We start from the raw sequence: 16,701 nt of genomic DNA on the forward strand, positions 1-16,701 counted from the left end.
AGGTTTCAGATTTAAAGAGCAAAGTTATGTATCATAGACACAACAGGGAAGACAGGCTAAGCTACTCAGTACCGAAATACTGCAAATAATCCTGGTAGCTCTATCTTTGAAACCAAGTCCCCCCAGCCTAATTCCTCCATTCTGATTTACTTTAACAGTGATCCACTTGTGCAGTATTCTCTACCTTAAAGTTGCCTTTGATGTAGACTGGTTTAGGATTGCTGGTTTACGGATGAGCATACAGGATCTGCTACGGTAAAAGCCTTCATTCCAGTCTTGTGGTTCCCGGTAATGTGGTTCTTCTGTGTCCAGTGCTGGCCTTGTGACTTCTGCCTTTTTCCTCATTATGTTTCTGTCCCCACCTTTGGTCTCGTGGCTTCCCTAACAGTTTACAAAATTCTTTTTGGAGGTTCCACTGAAGTCAAAGACTGGCCTCCTGCATTTCTCTCTCAATTGAAAAAGAAGCTTTATATATTGCATGGCTCAGGAATTCAGGTCCTTTCTCTCTAAATGCTGGCTTGGAGAAGACTTGTACAGTGTTTTGCCGGCAAGTGTCTGGAAGTGGATATGTGATTGATTTGCTGACAGACCAGCTCTGAAAGCAGCTCTAATGGTGGATTTATAATTGATTGCATCCATCATTGGGAGCCTAGAATATTCCCCTCCCTAAATTAAAAAAGATAAATGAAATAAACTAAGGCGAAAGTATGTGCTGAAAAATCTGAGGGAATTTAATGAAACTCTAAATTACCACTGCGAACAGATAAGAGGGAAAGGTTTCTTTGTTGCTGATGATAATACTAAATTAAAAAAAATTATCCAAGAAAGATAAAAGGGGGAACAAAGACCTGTGGCCCATGCATCAAGCCTTGTCATTGAAAGATTTTTAATAAGTGTTTCGTTCTCTGAGTACTGTTGATTCACATCTACCTTGTTAGTGCTGTTGGCAGAATAGCAAGTGCAGGAGCTCTCTGGTGCTGTTGCTTGGGTTTTTGCTGTTGGCACAGATTTTAGAGTTCATACGATCTTATTTCCAAGCTGCTGGGGCTCTGTACCAGATTCAGGCCATTCAGATGAGATCTCTGCAGGGTGGTTCCTCAGTGTGAGAGTAATTTTATCAGCTGACGGCTTTGGTGGCCCAGTGACATTATTAGTGGCATTTCTCTGGGCACATGCCCTTCCTTTGATGTGAGGTGGCTGAGCTATTTGAGTATCTCAGTGTTGGATTACAATATCTGGTACCCAGGGTTGGGAAGAGGGACTGTTTCGTATGACTCTTCCTGCAAGAAGTGTACTCCTAGAAGTTCCTTGGGTTTCACTGACCAGACTTGTCATTGGAAAGCAGAACGGGGGTGTTAGGAATTACTGCAGGTCACTCAAATAAATAAAGAGCTGTCCACCCTGTGGTGAAGTGCATGCCCAGCCCCTCCGTGATTCAAACCAGTTCTGATGCTGGGAAACACGTGGGCGAAGGGCTGCTTGGACCAGCAGCCACCACGCCCCCTGAGATGGGCTATTGGAATTTATGGTGGAGTTGACTTTGTCTTTTCTGGGATTAACATTTCACTTCCTACTTGGGAAGACCAGTGTATTGGCAGGTGGACCTGTCACCCTTCTTTCTCTGCTAAGTGTGACTCAGCTCCTCTGTCTTCACCAGGACCCTCTCCACCAGTGATGATGTTGAGGACAGAGAAAATGAGAAGGGTCGTCTTGAAGAAGCCTACGAGAAATGTGACCGGGACCTGGATGAATTGATCGTGCAGCACTACACGGAGCTGACGACGGCCATTCGCACCTACCAGAGCATCACAGAGCGCATCACTAACTCGCGGAATAAAATCAAGCAGGTAAGCCTCCCGTGGCCCAGTGAGCGCCGCACCTTTTGTTTGTAGGTGTTGGCCTGGAGAGGCGACATGGTTGTGGCGATTGGTCCTTAACCAGGGATTCCGAATGACACACTTTGGGAGTCTGGCAGGTGGGTGTCTGCAAAGCCTTGGCAAGGAAGATGACCAACGGTGCCCAGGGCTGGCGTCTTCCTTCCGCTGTGTCTATACCCTTGACTTCTGCTGTTACTTCTCACTGCGGTGTGAAGCGTTACAAGGCAGGCGGCCTTAACTTGAGAGAGACTGGACATGTTCCAATCCAGAGAGGAAAGATCTTTGAAGACCTTCTGGCTACAGGCTTCCATCCCAATCCAGCAAACATGTTTTCCGTGTCCTGTTGCACTTTGCGTGCGTGTGCATTGCTGTAGCAGCTGAAAGATTTCCTTGTTTGTTGAAATTTTGGCTTTGAGTATGTCAGGTAATTTGCAGTTGGTTTGATTTCCCTGCAGTCATTGTGTATTCTTGGTTTTTTTTTTTTTGGTGAAGTGAAGAAAATCTAACCTACAAATTATTTAAACAAATAATGAAATGTTTATGAAAACTAAAATTCTTGAATATTGTGTTGTAGTGCTGAGCTTTCATGAACTTCTGATTTATAATTTCCTTTTCATATTTGGGAGCTGTTTCTTCGGTCTCTTTCTTTCACTCTTTTTCTCTTCTCTCTTCCTCTACTCACTTGCTGCCTCATTGCTGCTGCTTCCTCCACCCCACTGTACCCCACTTCTTCCTCCCTGCCTTCCTTTTGTTGTAGGCCCTTGAGAAGCTGCTGGGTCCTGGGTTCCATGCTGCTATGGTGTACACCCCTGAACCCATGTGGGAATTTAATCTCCCAAATCTTACGTTAATGGTATTAAGAAGGTAGAACTATGGTGTGAGCCAAGGTCACTGGGGTGGGGCCAGCATGATTGAGTCCTGGTGGTTTAATAAGGAGAGGGAACAAGGCCAGACAGAGGTATACATATGCATGCTCTTGAGCCATGATTTGCTACAGCCAGGGAGGTCCTTGTCCCAGCTTATGATGTGCGGGACAAAGCTGTGAGCTCCACAGACCTCTGTCACAGTTGCCTACCTCATGTATTGCATTATGGTCACAAAAAGTAGGCAGCACACAGATGTTCAGCATATAAAGGATAAAGCGGGCTTGTAAGGGGTACTGCTATGTTTGGCCAGGGGTGGCTTATTAAATATCTCTTATGCACTGTCCTGTCATCGTGATGTGGTTCTTGGCTGTGTCATTAGAGGATCGCGCCTTTGATGTTGTTTAGTAATATTCTTTGATAAACAACAATTGTTGCTACCCGTGTTGAATGCTGATGCTTTGCCAGGTGTCATCTGTCTGCTCCTTTCTCAATACATCTTGAATTCGAACTCTGCTCTTCTTGACTCTCAGGGGCGGTGCACTTGTTTTCTGCCAAGAGCCATTCAAGTATTTTTCACACTATTTGCAGGCCATACATAATTATCAGCTTAAAAATTACCCTGTTTTAGGTTTATTGAATCTTTGAGTCCCACCTGCTGTTGCCTTGGCAAAGCCAGACCAAATGATTCCCTGGGCCTCATCCAGCCTGCAAGCTGGGCGTTTCCCACCTGGGTAGTCTTTGTAGCTGGTTTTCAGGCATGTTTAAAAGATACACCCTCTCCCTACTCCTCCCTTTAAAAGATGTGATGTTTTGTAGTAGCCCCAGCATGTGAGACTTTCAGAGAGGCAGTTCTCTCCTGCTGTTTGGTGTTAGCATGAGCAGTCCAGAGCTTGGTGCCAGCCCCTCCAGCACCTCCGTGTGACGCATGCTGCATGGACTCCCTGGCTTGTGCCTGCCCAGTAATGACTGCACTGACAGCATTCACCCGGGTGTTGTTGCCTGTCCTCTAGACCTTGTGTTAGGGTTTTATACATAGGTCTATAAATTGTGCTTCAATGCATACTGTTGAGTTTCTGCCCTAAGAGTCCAGTTCCAGAACTGGTAAGCTCTTAACCTTTTTTGAAACTGTGTGCTGATCTCTTTACATTTTAAAAAATCACTGGGCATTTCAAATGAAAAGCATACTATAATTTCTAGCCTTTACAAGTGGAAAGTTCTTCCTATGGGTTTATCTGTGAAGCTAGCAAAGCTATAGATCAGTGGCTGTGACTGTAAAGTAAACTGTAGTCCATTGTGACCCAATATGCTAAGCTTAAGAGGGGTCAGACAATGAACGCCTGGAGCTGCTGACCTCCAGCTTTGCCTCTGGTAATGGCAGCAGAGGTAAAGGACCTTTCGTCTTTTGTGTTTTCTGATTGGTTTCGTGGACTGGAAGGACTTTGTCCCAATCCCAGGGGAAACACTGTCAGTGATTTCTGCTTTGCTCCCTCAGCTCTGCATTGATAGCATCTTTGCTGCCAACAAAAAGCACTGGTCTGCTTCTAGAGAAGGGCGCCGCCCTGATTGCTTCTTTTTTTTTTTTTTTCTTTTAGTGGCCAATGGCTTTTTACCAGTGTTGATTTCAGTAGGCTGACGTTTTGAGCAAAGCAGAACAAAAACTGTATTATGTCAGACAGTTGTCAGGAAAGTAAATGTCTGATAATTCAGTGTTACACATTAGCTTCAATAATGGGAAGAGAAAGGGCGAAATCTCTTTAAACAAGTCCTTGATAACTCATTAATGGGAGAAGAAAACTGGGGAAAATGAAAGTGCATCTGTTTTTATTGCATAATTTGGCAATTTTATACCAGAGATGTGCATTTTTTATCATCAAGGAGACACAGATATTTCTTCACCAATCTTTCCCTGTCATTTTTGTTTTCTAATTGTATTCAGGTTATATGCAGAATGGAGATAGACATTTTATTTTGTTTATTTGAGAGGCAGAGAGACAGAGCTCTCGCCTGCTAGTTCATTCCCCAGAGGCTGACAATAGCTGAGACTGGCTGGACCAAATCTGGGAGCTGGAGAATGAGTCCAGGTCTTCCATTCAGTGGCAGGGACCTGGCCACTTGAGCCATCACTGCCGCCTCCCGGGGTCTGTGTCATCGGGAAGCTGGAATCAGGAACTGAAGCTGGTACTAACCTGGTACCCTGATGTGGGACGCCGGTGTCTTCATCAGCATCGTAACCACTAGACTAAGTGCCAGCCTCAGGGATGCGTTTTTTGAAGGTAAAAATGTGGATGATTAAATAACCATTGGACTGCATTATTTCAGAGCAAAGCAAGATGTTGAAAATGTGTAGATCTGAGTTGAAAATTCTTTCTGTGCTCTGTCCAAAGAATATGATGAAGAGTCATTCAGCAAGTTTTTGTTGAGTACCAGCCATGCTCCTGATTTCATTTTAGGTGCTGGGGCCATACAGGTGGAAAGCACCAGCCTCTTCCCTCATGGAACTCAGGTGTGAATGGGAGGAGTCGGGAAACCAAACATGATATTTACTAACATTTACTTGACCTCTGTATAGTAAGTGTCTGCCTTGTGCTGAGCATTGTGCTAGACTCTGGGGTGCAAAAGTGAAGAAAACAAATGAAAACTGCTGTCCTGTGGAGCTTACATTCTAATAATAGGAGACTGATTAGAAATCAATAAATAAGTAAGCAAGGGATATAACAGGTATTAAGAAGACCTATGCCAACAACAAAACATGACAAAAACCCTCCAAATAATAAAAACAAGGAACAGGGGCTAGGAAGTTGCTGTTTCAAGCAGGTTGGCCAGGGGGGGCTTTCACTGAGGTTATATCTGAGCCAGCACCTGAAGGAGGTAAGGGTGAAGGGATGAGCGCAAAGTTTCCAAGGCAGGTGCACCACTGAACGTTTGGAGAAGCAGCATGGTGGCCAGTGAGGCTGCAGCATTGTGAGGTTGGGGGGATCAGTAGCAGAGAGATGAGAGAACTGGCAGTACAAGGTATGGTGGTGGGGGACCAGGACAGGTAGGATCTTGCAGGTCACTAGGAGGATTTTGGTTTTAGCCCTGAATATTCTAGATGACTTTTGAAAGGTTTTGAGCATAAGAATGACATTTTGTAACTGACATTTTGAGAGGCCCACTCTAGTTGTTATACTAGGAATAGACTTTAGCAGGTGCATTTGATCATTTTTCATTGTTATAATGAAATACCTGAAGCAAGGTACTTATAAAGAAAAGAGGAAGTTTTTTTTTTGTCCCATAATATTTGAGAGTCTGAATGTCCAAATAGCTAGCTCTGGTGAGGACATCATGGTCAGTCATCACAGTGGCTGGAATATGTGGGAAAAGAAGAGATCCTATCACAAGACAAGATGCCAGAGTGAGGTGAGGACTCATTTTTATGATACTTTCTCCCCTAGAACTAACTCAGAGCCTCCAACATTACCTTTTTCCTTTCTGAGACTAGCACTCCCAGTGACCCAACCAGCTCCCCCTTGGCCCCACATCTTAAAGGTGCCTCCACCTATCGCATCTATGACATCATGGTACCAGGGACCAGGCTGCCAGCACATGAACCCGTTGTTCACAAACCACATCCACTGTAGTAGGGATCAAGGCGGGTGCAGATATTCAAGATGCAGACCACATGACTGTTTCCACTTCCCATTTTTACAGTTTTTAATGTGTTTCTGTTTATTTGAAGAATCTGACTTCGAGAATAAATGTGAGATGAAACTTTGAAGAAAAGTGAAGAGAATAGATGAGAACATTGGAGAAGCTCTTCAAGACATTGGCATAGGCAAAGGCTTCTTGGATAAGAGCTCAGAAACACAGGCATTCAAAGCAGAAAATAGACTCATGAGATGACATCAAGCTTAGAAGTTTCTGCACTGCAAAGGAAACACTTAAAGTGAAGAGACAACTGGAAGAATGGAAGAAAATATTGGCAAACTATACAACTGACAAAGGATTCGTATCCTATAGAATATATAAAGAGCCCAAGAAATTCAACAACAAAATAGACAATCCAGTTAAGAAACGGGCAAAGGGCTTGAACAGATATTTTTCAATAGAGAGAATTCAAATGGCCAGCAGACACATGAAGAAAATGCTCAGGATCACTAGCCATCAGGAAAATGCAAATAAAAACCACAATGAGGTTTCACCTCAACCCAGTTAGACTGGCTTTCATACAGAAATCAACAAACAACAAATACTGACAAAGATGCGGGAGAAAAAGGTACCCTAATCCACTGTTGGTGGGGATGTAAACTGGTGTAGCCATTGTGGTAGACAATATGGAGATACCTCAGAGATCTCAAAACAGACCTACCATATGACCCAGCCATTCCACTCCTGGGAATTTACCCAAAGGAAATGAAATCAGAGTATGGAAGAGTTATCTGTGCCCCTATGTTTATTGCAGCTCAGTTCACAATAGCTAAGATAAGGAATCAACCCAAATGCCCATCAACTGATGAGGGATAAGGCAAATGCAATATATAATGGAATATTATTCACCTGTAAAAAATAATGAAATCCTGTCTTTCACAACAAAATGGATGCAACTGGAAACCATTATCCTTAGTGAAATAAACCAGTCCCAAAGAGAAAAATACCATATGTTTTCCCTGATTTGTGATAATTAATAGATGACAAAGAAATGTAATGTGTAATTATTTGCATTGCAATTTGCATAAAATTATTACTGAGCAAGAGCTTATAGCAGCAGTTTATATACTGTTGAGAGGAAATGGATTAGAGTCTAAATTAATTATTATCTTGTAACTACACAGGAAATATTTCGATGTCACACTGTCATTAGTTTTATTTCATTGAAAAATTATGAATGACTGATTGACAAACCCTGTAAATGGATGAAATGGTCATTTTTCCATTAAATTATTATTTATAGCCATTTTGTATATTCCCATTAAATGAAGGCCTTCTTGGTTTTTACTTATTAAACTTCTTATTTGGTGAAAAATTAAGCCTTTTTACTTAATGTAAATTTAAAATGTTATTCTCAAAAACTAAAAAACATAGAAAAGTGCTGGGAAGAAGGATGAGAAGGAGGAAGGGAATATCATTATGTTCTTAGATACAAATCATATTGAATCTATAAAAATTAATTAAAAATTAAAGTAAACATGAAATAAAAAGGAAAATCTATAAAAAACCCAATGTGCAAATAGAATACTTTGCACATTTAAGCAGGTCAAATAATATAGATAATAAACAAAACATGTGGGCAATCTCATTTCTTTTGAATATGTTGTAAAATTGGCCAAAATGATGTTATTACATTAGAAAACCTCAGAATCCCTGGGTTCTGCCAGTGTCTTTTATAATAATGATGGTGTTACAGCAGCAACACCGACACAGATGACTATGAGTTGGTACAGTATGAGGACATAGCCATACGATTATGGTGATGCCTGCTGATAGGAAGGTACTTCACAGCATTCCCAGGAAATGGAATTAGAAAAGAAGCTTAGGAGTTTAGCTGTTGAGATGTCTTTGTTCCACTTTGGAGGACCTGGGTTACCTGGGTTCAGTTCCCAGCTCCGGCTCCTGATTCCTGCTTATTACCAGAGCTGACCCTGGGAAACAGCATGATGGCTCAAGTAGTTGGGTTTCTTTCTTTTTTCCTTCCTTCCTTCCTTCCTTCCTTCCTTCCTTCCTTCCTTCCTTCCTTCCTTCCTTCCTTCCTTCCTTTCTTCTGCTAAAGATTTATTTATTCATTTGGAAGGTATGGTGGGGTGGGGTCGGGGGTGGTGAGAAAAAGAAACAGAGAGAGCTAGAGAGAGAGCTGGATAGAGACATTTTCCATTTGCTACTTTACTCTTCAAATGGCCACAATAGTCAGAGCTGAGTTAGATGTGAGCCAGGAGCTAAGGGAGACCATCTGGGTCTCCCTTCTGATATGAGATGCCAGTGTCAAAAGTGGCAGCTTAATCCGTTGTGCCACAATGCCCCTAGGTCGTTGGGTTTCTGCCACCCACATGGGAGACCTGGATCGAGTTCCCAGGTCCTGCCTTTGGCCCCAACCTAGCCCCTGTGTGTGGGCATTTGAAGAGCAGACTAGCACTTGGGAGCTCTGCCTGCCTGCCAAATAACAAAAAAGAATAAGTTTATTTTGGTACAAAAATGTTTGTGGGACTGGCATTGTGGCACAGTGGGTTAAAGTGCTGCCTGAGACATTTTCCATTTTCATCCCATATGAGTGCTGGTTCAAGTCCTGGCTGCTCTATTTTACATCCAGCTTCCTGCTAAGGCACCTGGGAGAGTACAGTGTAGGATGGCCCAAATACTTAGACCCCTGCCATCCACATGGGAGAACGAGATGGAGTTTTTGGCTCCTGATTTTGGCCTGGCCCAGCCCCGCTGTTGTGGACATTTGAGGAGTGAACCAGCAAATGAAATAAGAAATCTCTCTTTGTCTCTGGAAGATGTCTGTCTGTCTGTCTCTCTCACCCCCTCCCTCCACCTTCTTTCTCTCTCTAACTCTGCCTTTTACATCAATCAATCAATCTTGATAAGGGCTGGTGTTGTGGCACAGTGGGTTAAGCTGCAGCCATATGGGATCAGGTTCACGTTCTGGCTGCTCCACTTCCAATCCAGCTCTATGCTAAATCAGTGGAAGGTAGCCCTAGTGCTTGGGCCCCTGCACCCAGGTGGGAGATCTGGTTGGAGTTCCATACTCCTGACTTCAGCCTGGCCTAGCCCCAGCTTTTGCAGGCATTTGGCGAGTGAACCAGCAGATGGAAAATCTCTGTCTCTCTGTGTCTACATCTCCTTCTCTCTCTGTAGCTCTCTGTTTCAAATAAATTAATAAACCTTTTTTATAAAAAAGTTTGAAATCCATGCATAAGGAGTGCTCAAAAAGTTTATGAAAAATGTGTACTGTGAAAAAACCATGCATGGATTTGAAAATGTTTTTGCGCCAAAATAAAACTTACCTTTTAATTCTGTTTTCCACAAACTTTTCAAAAATGCCCTTATGTTTGCATTTGAGCATTTCTCCACGGGGGGCAATCATTGGAGGCGTTGACTTCAGATGTCTTTGAAGAGAAGGGGTCTGTCCAAGGCTTATCGCAGAAGCAGGGTAGGCAGAAGGGAGGCCACAGATGTTTGGCTCTGTGCTGTGTGCACAAACACTTAACATTTTACCCCGATATTGGCTGCCCTGTTGGTGCTAGATGAATCTCGGAGACTCATTTTTCTCGCCTGTAATTAGAAGTCGCTATATGTGATTATTCAAGTGAAGTTGTTAGGGCTTAATCGTTGAGTAATACAACATTCATTACTTAACATTTAACTAAAATAATTTTTTGGCTTTTAGATGAACGCATATTTTGAAAGGTAGAATTAGAATGAAGAATAGCCTTAATTAATCAAAAAAATTCATAATAGACCAACATGGTTATTTACAGCTGAAATAGGAGTTGGAAAATCCCCAGCTGCTTGTATGAGAAAGGGAAAAAGCCTCAGGTTTCTAGAAGTGGCCGTGCCAAGTAGTGGGCAATAATGAGATAGCATAATTTAAAGGCTGGGAAGTCGTCTGGAGTGCGTTACTGTAGTTAGGAGAACCATGAGGTCATCTTTCCACACAGCGCAGCTGCCTCTGTATTTATGTGTCCACACACAGCAGCCTGAGAGGTTCAAAGAGTGGAGCCACTCAGAGAATTTAAGACTTTAGAATGGTCGCTAAAAAAACAACAGGGCAAAACAAAACAAACCAAAAAGCACCATAGTAAATAAAGTATGAGGTTAACTTAAAAATCATGCATAGCTCAAGAGTGCTTTAAACAGAGCAGGGAGCAGTGTTTCTCAACTTCTTCCTGGGCACCGTCTGGTTTTTTCCCAAGACTCCATGGAAAAAAACCCGGCTTGGACACTTGCAGTGAGAGAAGTCTGATGGAAGCACCCATGTGTAGATTTATTTTTACTACAAGTGAAAAAGCACGGTGTTTTGTACTTTTAAAGTCAAAAATGATGTTGACTGCTCTGTTAATGTTCAGTTACCATCCCTTGCTCTTAGGAACTCCTAGTGGATTTCTGGTCTTCAGTTTTTTGGACCTGTTTGCACATTTGTTGTGCTCTAGTACAGATAGTAGGCCTATCTTCTCCATTACCCAAATACAGTACTGTCCTGATTTTGTGACTTAAAACTTAGAGCCTCCCATCACCTTCGCCAGGCCTGTGTCCATCAGCCCCTGGTCTTCCTTTCACAAATGCTAAGATTTGCACATAGTAGAATGTACATATTTTGCAAGTAGAGTTCCATGAGTTTTGGCAAACATACATGGGCTTGAATGTGTTTCCTCCTGCCTCTTTGCAGTCAGGTCTCTCCCACATCCTGCCCTGAGCAGCGGCTGATCTGAGTTCTGTCCTTACCCTTTTGCCTGTTCCAGAACGTCATACCTTGTGTCCTCCGTCGGATCTGGCTGCTTTTGCTCAACGTCATGTTTTTGCAGTTATGTATTCTCTCTTTTGTTGTTGACTCACCCTGTCCCCCAGGTTTTAACATGGCATTTCTCAGGGGCATGCATTATAATACAGCAGGTTAAGCCGCAGCTTGGAGCACCCATGTCCCATATTGGAGTGTGGTTCCGGTCCCAGCTCCTCCACTTTGTACCCAGCTTCCTGCTAATGTAATGGCCCAAGTGCTTGGACATCTGCCACCCATCTGGGAGACCCAGATGGACACTGGCTCCTGGCTCAGCTATGGCTGTTGTGGGCATTTGGAGAGTGAACCAGCACAGGGAAGATCTCTGTCTCTCCTTCTCTGTTACTCTGCCTTTCAAATAAATACATAAATAAAAGTTAGGAGCTGGTGCTGTGGCATAGTAGGTTAAAGCCTCCTCCTGCAGCACTGGAATTCTATATGGCTGCTGGTTCTTGTTCCAGCTGCTCCTCTTGCAATCCACCTCTCTACTCATGGCCTGGGAAAGCAGCGGAAGATGGTCTGAGTGCTTGGGGCCCTGCTCCCATGTAGATCTGGAAGAAACTCTTGGCTGCTGGCTTCAGATTGGCCCAGCTCTGGCCATTTTGGCCATTTGGGGAGTGACCTTGTGGATGGAAGGCCTCTCTCTCTGTCTCTCCCTCTCTCTGTCTATAACTCCGCCTCTCAAATGCACAAATCAATATTAATAAATAAGTAAAAGAAACTTAAAAATGGCGTTTCTTCATAACTCTAAGTTTCTCATCAGAAAGCTGAAGTCTCAGAGCAGTTTAGTATTAAATGTTCTTGTAGCTTTTTCCTGCAGCTCTGTTAGCTCAGTTTAGGGAATCATTCTGGTAGTGTTCATTATCTATGCAGCCTGATGCCAGGGTTCTCCCATGCCACATCCTGTCTTCCTTTTCTCTTTTCCTTCCATGTAGTTAGTCATGGTGAGAGATGAGCTGCCTGTGGATTAAATATCCTAGTGTGAAATGCTCCACGGACACTCTGTGGGTTTATCCCTGAATCTTGATCAGGAGCCTAGTTGGGTGTTGTGTGACATGAAATTTATTTTTAATTATTTCCATGGGAACCATTTCACATAGAGAAAAAGCTGAGAATGGTGGAACCAAGGTGGTAAGACCAGAATATCAGAATTTTAACTGAACTTAACTAAAACTTAAGATACAAAGAATTTAATACCTGGAGTTCTTATTCCAGAGACCATGACCTCCAAGGGGTCTAGGAATGACCTTGATAAATGTTTAAAAGTCAAATGAAAATCACAAATGATGATCAAAAACCGGGGCCCCATCTTATCCTGCATCAGTCAGTTTTTTTTTTTTTTAAGATTTAATTATTCTAAAGGCAGAGTTTCAGAGAGGCAGAGGCACAGAGAGAGAGAGAGAGAGAGAGAGAGAGAGAGTTCTTCCATCCACTGGTTCACTCCCCAAGTGGCTGCTGATCAGTGAGCTGAGCTGATCTGAAGCCAGAAGCTTCTTCTGGGTCTCCCAAGTGGGTGCAGGGGCCCAAACACTTGGGCCATCTTCCACTGCTGCTTTCCCAGGCCGTAGCAGAGAGCTGGATGGGAAGTAGAGCAGCTGGAACTTGAACCGGCTCCCATATGGGATGCCAGCATTGCAGGCAGTGGCTTTACTTGCTACGCGACAGGTCTTCCATCTGCTGGTTCACTCCGCAGATGTCTGCAATGGCTGGAGCTGAGGTAATCCGAAGCCAGGAGCCTGGAGCTTTTTCCAGGTCTCCCACACAGGTGCAGAGGTCCAAGGACTTGGGCTATCCTTCACTGCTTTCCCAGGCCACAGCAGAGAGCTGGATTGGAAGTGGAGCTGCCGGGACTCAAACCGGTGCCCACTTGGGATGCTGGCACTGCAGGCAGCAGCCCACCAGCTATGCCACGCCTCCAGCACCAATATTTCTGTTTCTTACAATGTTCTTAAATAATTTCCTTCTTGAGTTTTTTACTTAGACATTGCGTACTGACTGCCAGCTGTGGAAGCTAAGGCTTTGATCTCCCCCCACTCCATCTTTCTCCTCATCCCTCCATGTGCAGTGACATGTCGCAGGAGCAGGGTCCTATTTTGCTTGGTCAGTGCTTCTCTTGTTATAACTGCCTAAGTCCTTGGACCCACAACTTACAGCTTGATCGTGTTTTGCCTTCTGCAGCTTTGTAGCCATTTCTGTTTTCCCTGGAGCTAGTGACTGAATCGTCCTGTTGCCTGTTTACTGCATTGGATTCTGCCTTTCCTGGATCGTGTGTTTCTTCTGTTTTTCTCTTGGATTGCTCTGAAGATTGAGCACATTCGTCAGTAGTTTGCTGACATGTGGTGTATATACAGTTTGTTATTTGAAGCTTGCATGTCTGAAATTGCCTGTATTCTTTATTCATACTTGATGGATAGTTTTTTTGGGGGGGGGGAATAATTCTTAGAATTTTGAAGGTATATTGTTCCTTTGTCTTGTAGCTTTCTAGTGTCACTGCTGAGAGAAGTCTGATGCCATTTGGATTCACCTGTAAGTCCTTTGTGTAGGACCTGTTTTTTTTTTTTTTCTTCATAGATTGTTTTTAAAGATTTATTTTATTTATGTGAAAGGCAGAGGTGCAGAGAGACAGGGAGAGACAGAGAAAAAGGTCTTCCATCCGCTGCTTCACTCCAAAAGTGGCCGCAACAACCGGGGCTGGGCCAGGCCATAGCCAGAAGCCAGAAGATTCCTCTGGGTCTCCCACATGGTGCAGGGGCCCAAGCACTAGGGCCATCTTCCGCTGCTTTCCCAGGTGCATTTGCAGGGAGTAGGATTGGAAGTGAAGCAGCTGAGACTCAAACTGGCATCCTTATGGGATGCTAGCACTGCAGGCAGGGGTTTTAACCTGCTATGCCACAGCGCTGGTCCCTTTTGTTTTGAAGAGTTCTTTAGGGTATCTGGTAGCATTTCTATTGCATTAAAAACTTTTTTTTTTAAGAGTTGTCATTTTCTGATTTTTTTATTGCTTCATTGTTGAGATAGGTTATCTTATTTTCTCTAAGGACGCTAATGATTATTAAAGCAATTTTCCACCCTGCCTTTAGCTGCCTTCTCGTGTTGGTGCGTGTCTTTCTGTTCTACAGGCTTTCCTGAGCGTCTGGAGGGCGAGGGCGAGGGAAGCGCTGCAGTGAGACCGGGGCTTGTTTGTGCGGACCGGGCAGGCACTCAGCAGTGTCTTCCGTGAAACCCCAAATGGAAGCAGCTCTTTTCACTCGGGGCAGGTCACAGGTCACCTTTCCCAAGGTGAGAGGCAGCAAGTCTCCCGTGTTGGGGCTCAGAGTCCGGCTGCCCCACCCTACAGGAGGCTGAGCCAGGATGGGCCAGGGGTCATGCTGTTCAAAAGGCCCCACTTGGACTTCATCCTCCTGGGCTCTGTCTGAACCTCACCTGGTCTGGATTCCTCAGATTCAGCCTGTCCAGGCTAGCTGATGCCAAGGGGGCGGGAGAATTGTCTCTCTCTCTGTGGCTTGATGGTCATCTAGAGCTCACAATACCATTATAGAAAGCTTTAACCCTGTGCCCCGCCTTTAGTATGCTTGGTGCCTCCTTTTCTGTGTTAGCAAGCCCTGCTCCTAGCTAAGGTTTCAGGTTTCTCTGGTCTGCTAATTTTATGACCCACCTTTCCATGCCTCTCCTTGCCAGCCTCCAGAGTTTTATTGCAGTCTTTTACCTGCTCTTCCCTCTCCTCTTCTCTTTCCTTAATGCTTTATGCTTAAAAGAATTTCTCTGCCATTGCTTTGGTTGGATGGCAGGAAGGAGGGAGTAGAGACAACTGCAACCCAAATTAATAGTCACCCTATTTGCTTATCAAGGGAGACTGCAAAGTCCTCTTATTCAGAACTTTTTGTTTTCCTCACAAGAGAGTCTTATAAATGCATGATTTAAATTTTGTCCTGAAGTTGTCAGAATAGATAGTGGGCTTCCTTAAGAAACCCTATGACTGCAGCATAGCAGATTAAGCTGCTGCCTGCAATGCCTGCATCCCAAATGGATGCTGGTTTGGGGCCTGGCTGCTCCACTTCCCATCAGCTCCCTGCTAATGCGCCTGGGAAAAGCAGCATAAGATGGTCCCAAGTCCTTGAACCCCTGCACCCATGTGGGAGACCCAGATGAAGCTCCTGGCTCCTGGGTTTGGCCTGGCCCAGCTCTGGCTGTTGTAACCATTTGGGGAGTGAACCAGTGGATGGATAATTATCTCTCCCTCCCTCCCTCTCTCTGTCTCTGTCACTCATTATCTCTCTGTAACTATGACTTTCAAACAAAAGAAATTAATCATGCTGATATATTTAGGATATTAATCCTTTGTCAGAAACATGGTTGGCAAATATTTTTTCCCATTCTATTGGATATTTCTTCACTCTATTAATCATTTCCTTTGCTGTGCAAAAGTTTGTGAGTTTCATGTAGTCCCATTTGTTTAGTTTGGCTTTTGCTGCCTGTGTTTTGGGGTCTTGTCCAAGAGTTCATCCCCTACACCAGAGTCATGGAGTGTTTCCCCTATGTTTTTTTCCAGCAATTTCATAGTCTCACATCTTAAATTTGATCTATCTTTAGTTGATTTTCATATATGGTCAGAGGTATGGATCTAATATTATTCTTCTATTTTTATGGATCTAATTTTATTCTTATATTTTATACGTCCAGTTTTGCCCTCACCATTTGTTGAAGAGATTATCCTTACCCCACTGTGTGGTCTGAGCACTTTTGTCAAAAATCAGTTGGCGTAGGTACATGGATTAACTTCTGAGCTCTCCATTATGTTCCATGGATCTATATATCAGTTTTTATGCCAATACCAAGCTGTTTTAATTATTATAGCTTTGTAGTATTCTTTAAAGTCGTATCGTGATGCCTCCAGCTTGGTTTTATTTGCTCAGGCTCACTTTGGTTATTTGGCGTCTTTTGTGATTCCATATAAATTTTAGGATTGTTTTTTCTAATTCTGTAAAGAATGCATTGATATTTTGATAGGGATTTGCTCTGAATCTGTAAATTGCTTTAGGTAGTATAGACATTTTGATAATATTGATTCTTCTGAGCTATGAGCAAGGGAGATCTTACCATTATTTTGTTTCCTTGATGATTTCTTTCATCAGTTTTTGATAATTTTATTGTAGAGATCTTTCACATCTTTGGTTAAATTTATTCCTAAATATTTGTGAGTTTTTTTGTGTCTATTGTGAATGGGATTTCTTTCTTGATTTCTCTATGAGTTCATCTTTAGCATACAAAAAACCTACTGTTTTTGTATGTTTATTTTGTAACTTACAACTTTACTGAATTAGCTTATCAATTCTAACAGCTTTTTGGTGGAGTGTTTAGGTTTTTCCATGAACAATATCATGTCATCTGCAAGCATGGATAATTTGACTTCTTTTCCAATTTTGATGTCCTTTCTTTCTTTCTTCTCCCTAATTGCTCTCTCTAACACTGACAGTACTATATTGAATAAGGG

The 16,701-nt window shown here is 43.2% G+C and overlaps 1 protein-coding gene across 4 annotated transcripts in view; it reads left to right on the forward strand.

Annotated features, from left to right (window-relative positions):
- EXOC4 (exocyst complex component 4) overlaps positions 1–16,701 on the forward strand; it is an 871,518-nt gene that overhangs the window by 24,366 nt on the left and 830,451 nt on the right. For all 4 annotated transcript variants that reach the window (XR_011387458.1, XM_002711996.5, XM_070071324.1 and 1 more), the window contains exon 2: positions 1,658–1,847. Coding sequence is in view for 3 of the 4 variants with exons in the window: in XM_002711996.5 (XP_002712042.3) it covers positions 1,658–1,847 (190 nt within the window). In the remaining variant the exon portion in view is untranslated. The remainder of the gene's footprint in view (positions 1–1,657; positions 1,848–16,701) is intronic.

The sequence above is a fragment of the Oryctolagus cuniculus genome, chromosome 3 (assembly GCF_964237555.1).
Source record: "Oryctolagus cuniculus chromosome 3, mOryCun1.1, whole genome shotgun sequence".
NCBI classification, from domain to species: Eukaryota; Metazoa; Chordata; class Mammalia; order Lagomorpha; family Leporidae; genus Oryctolagus; species Oryctolagus cuniculus.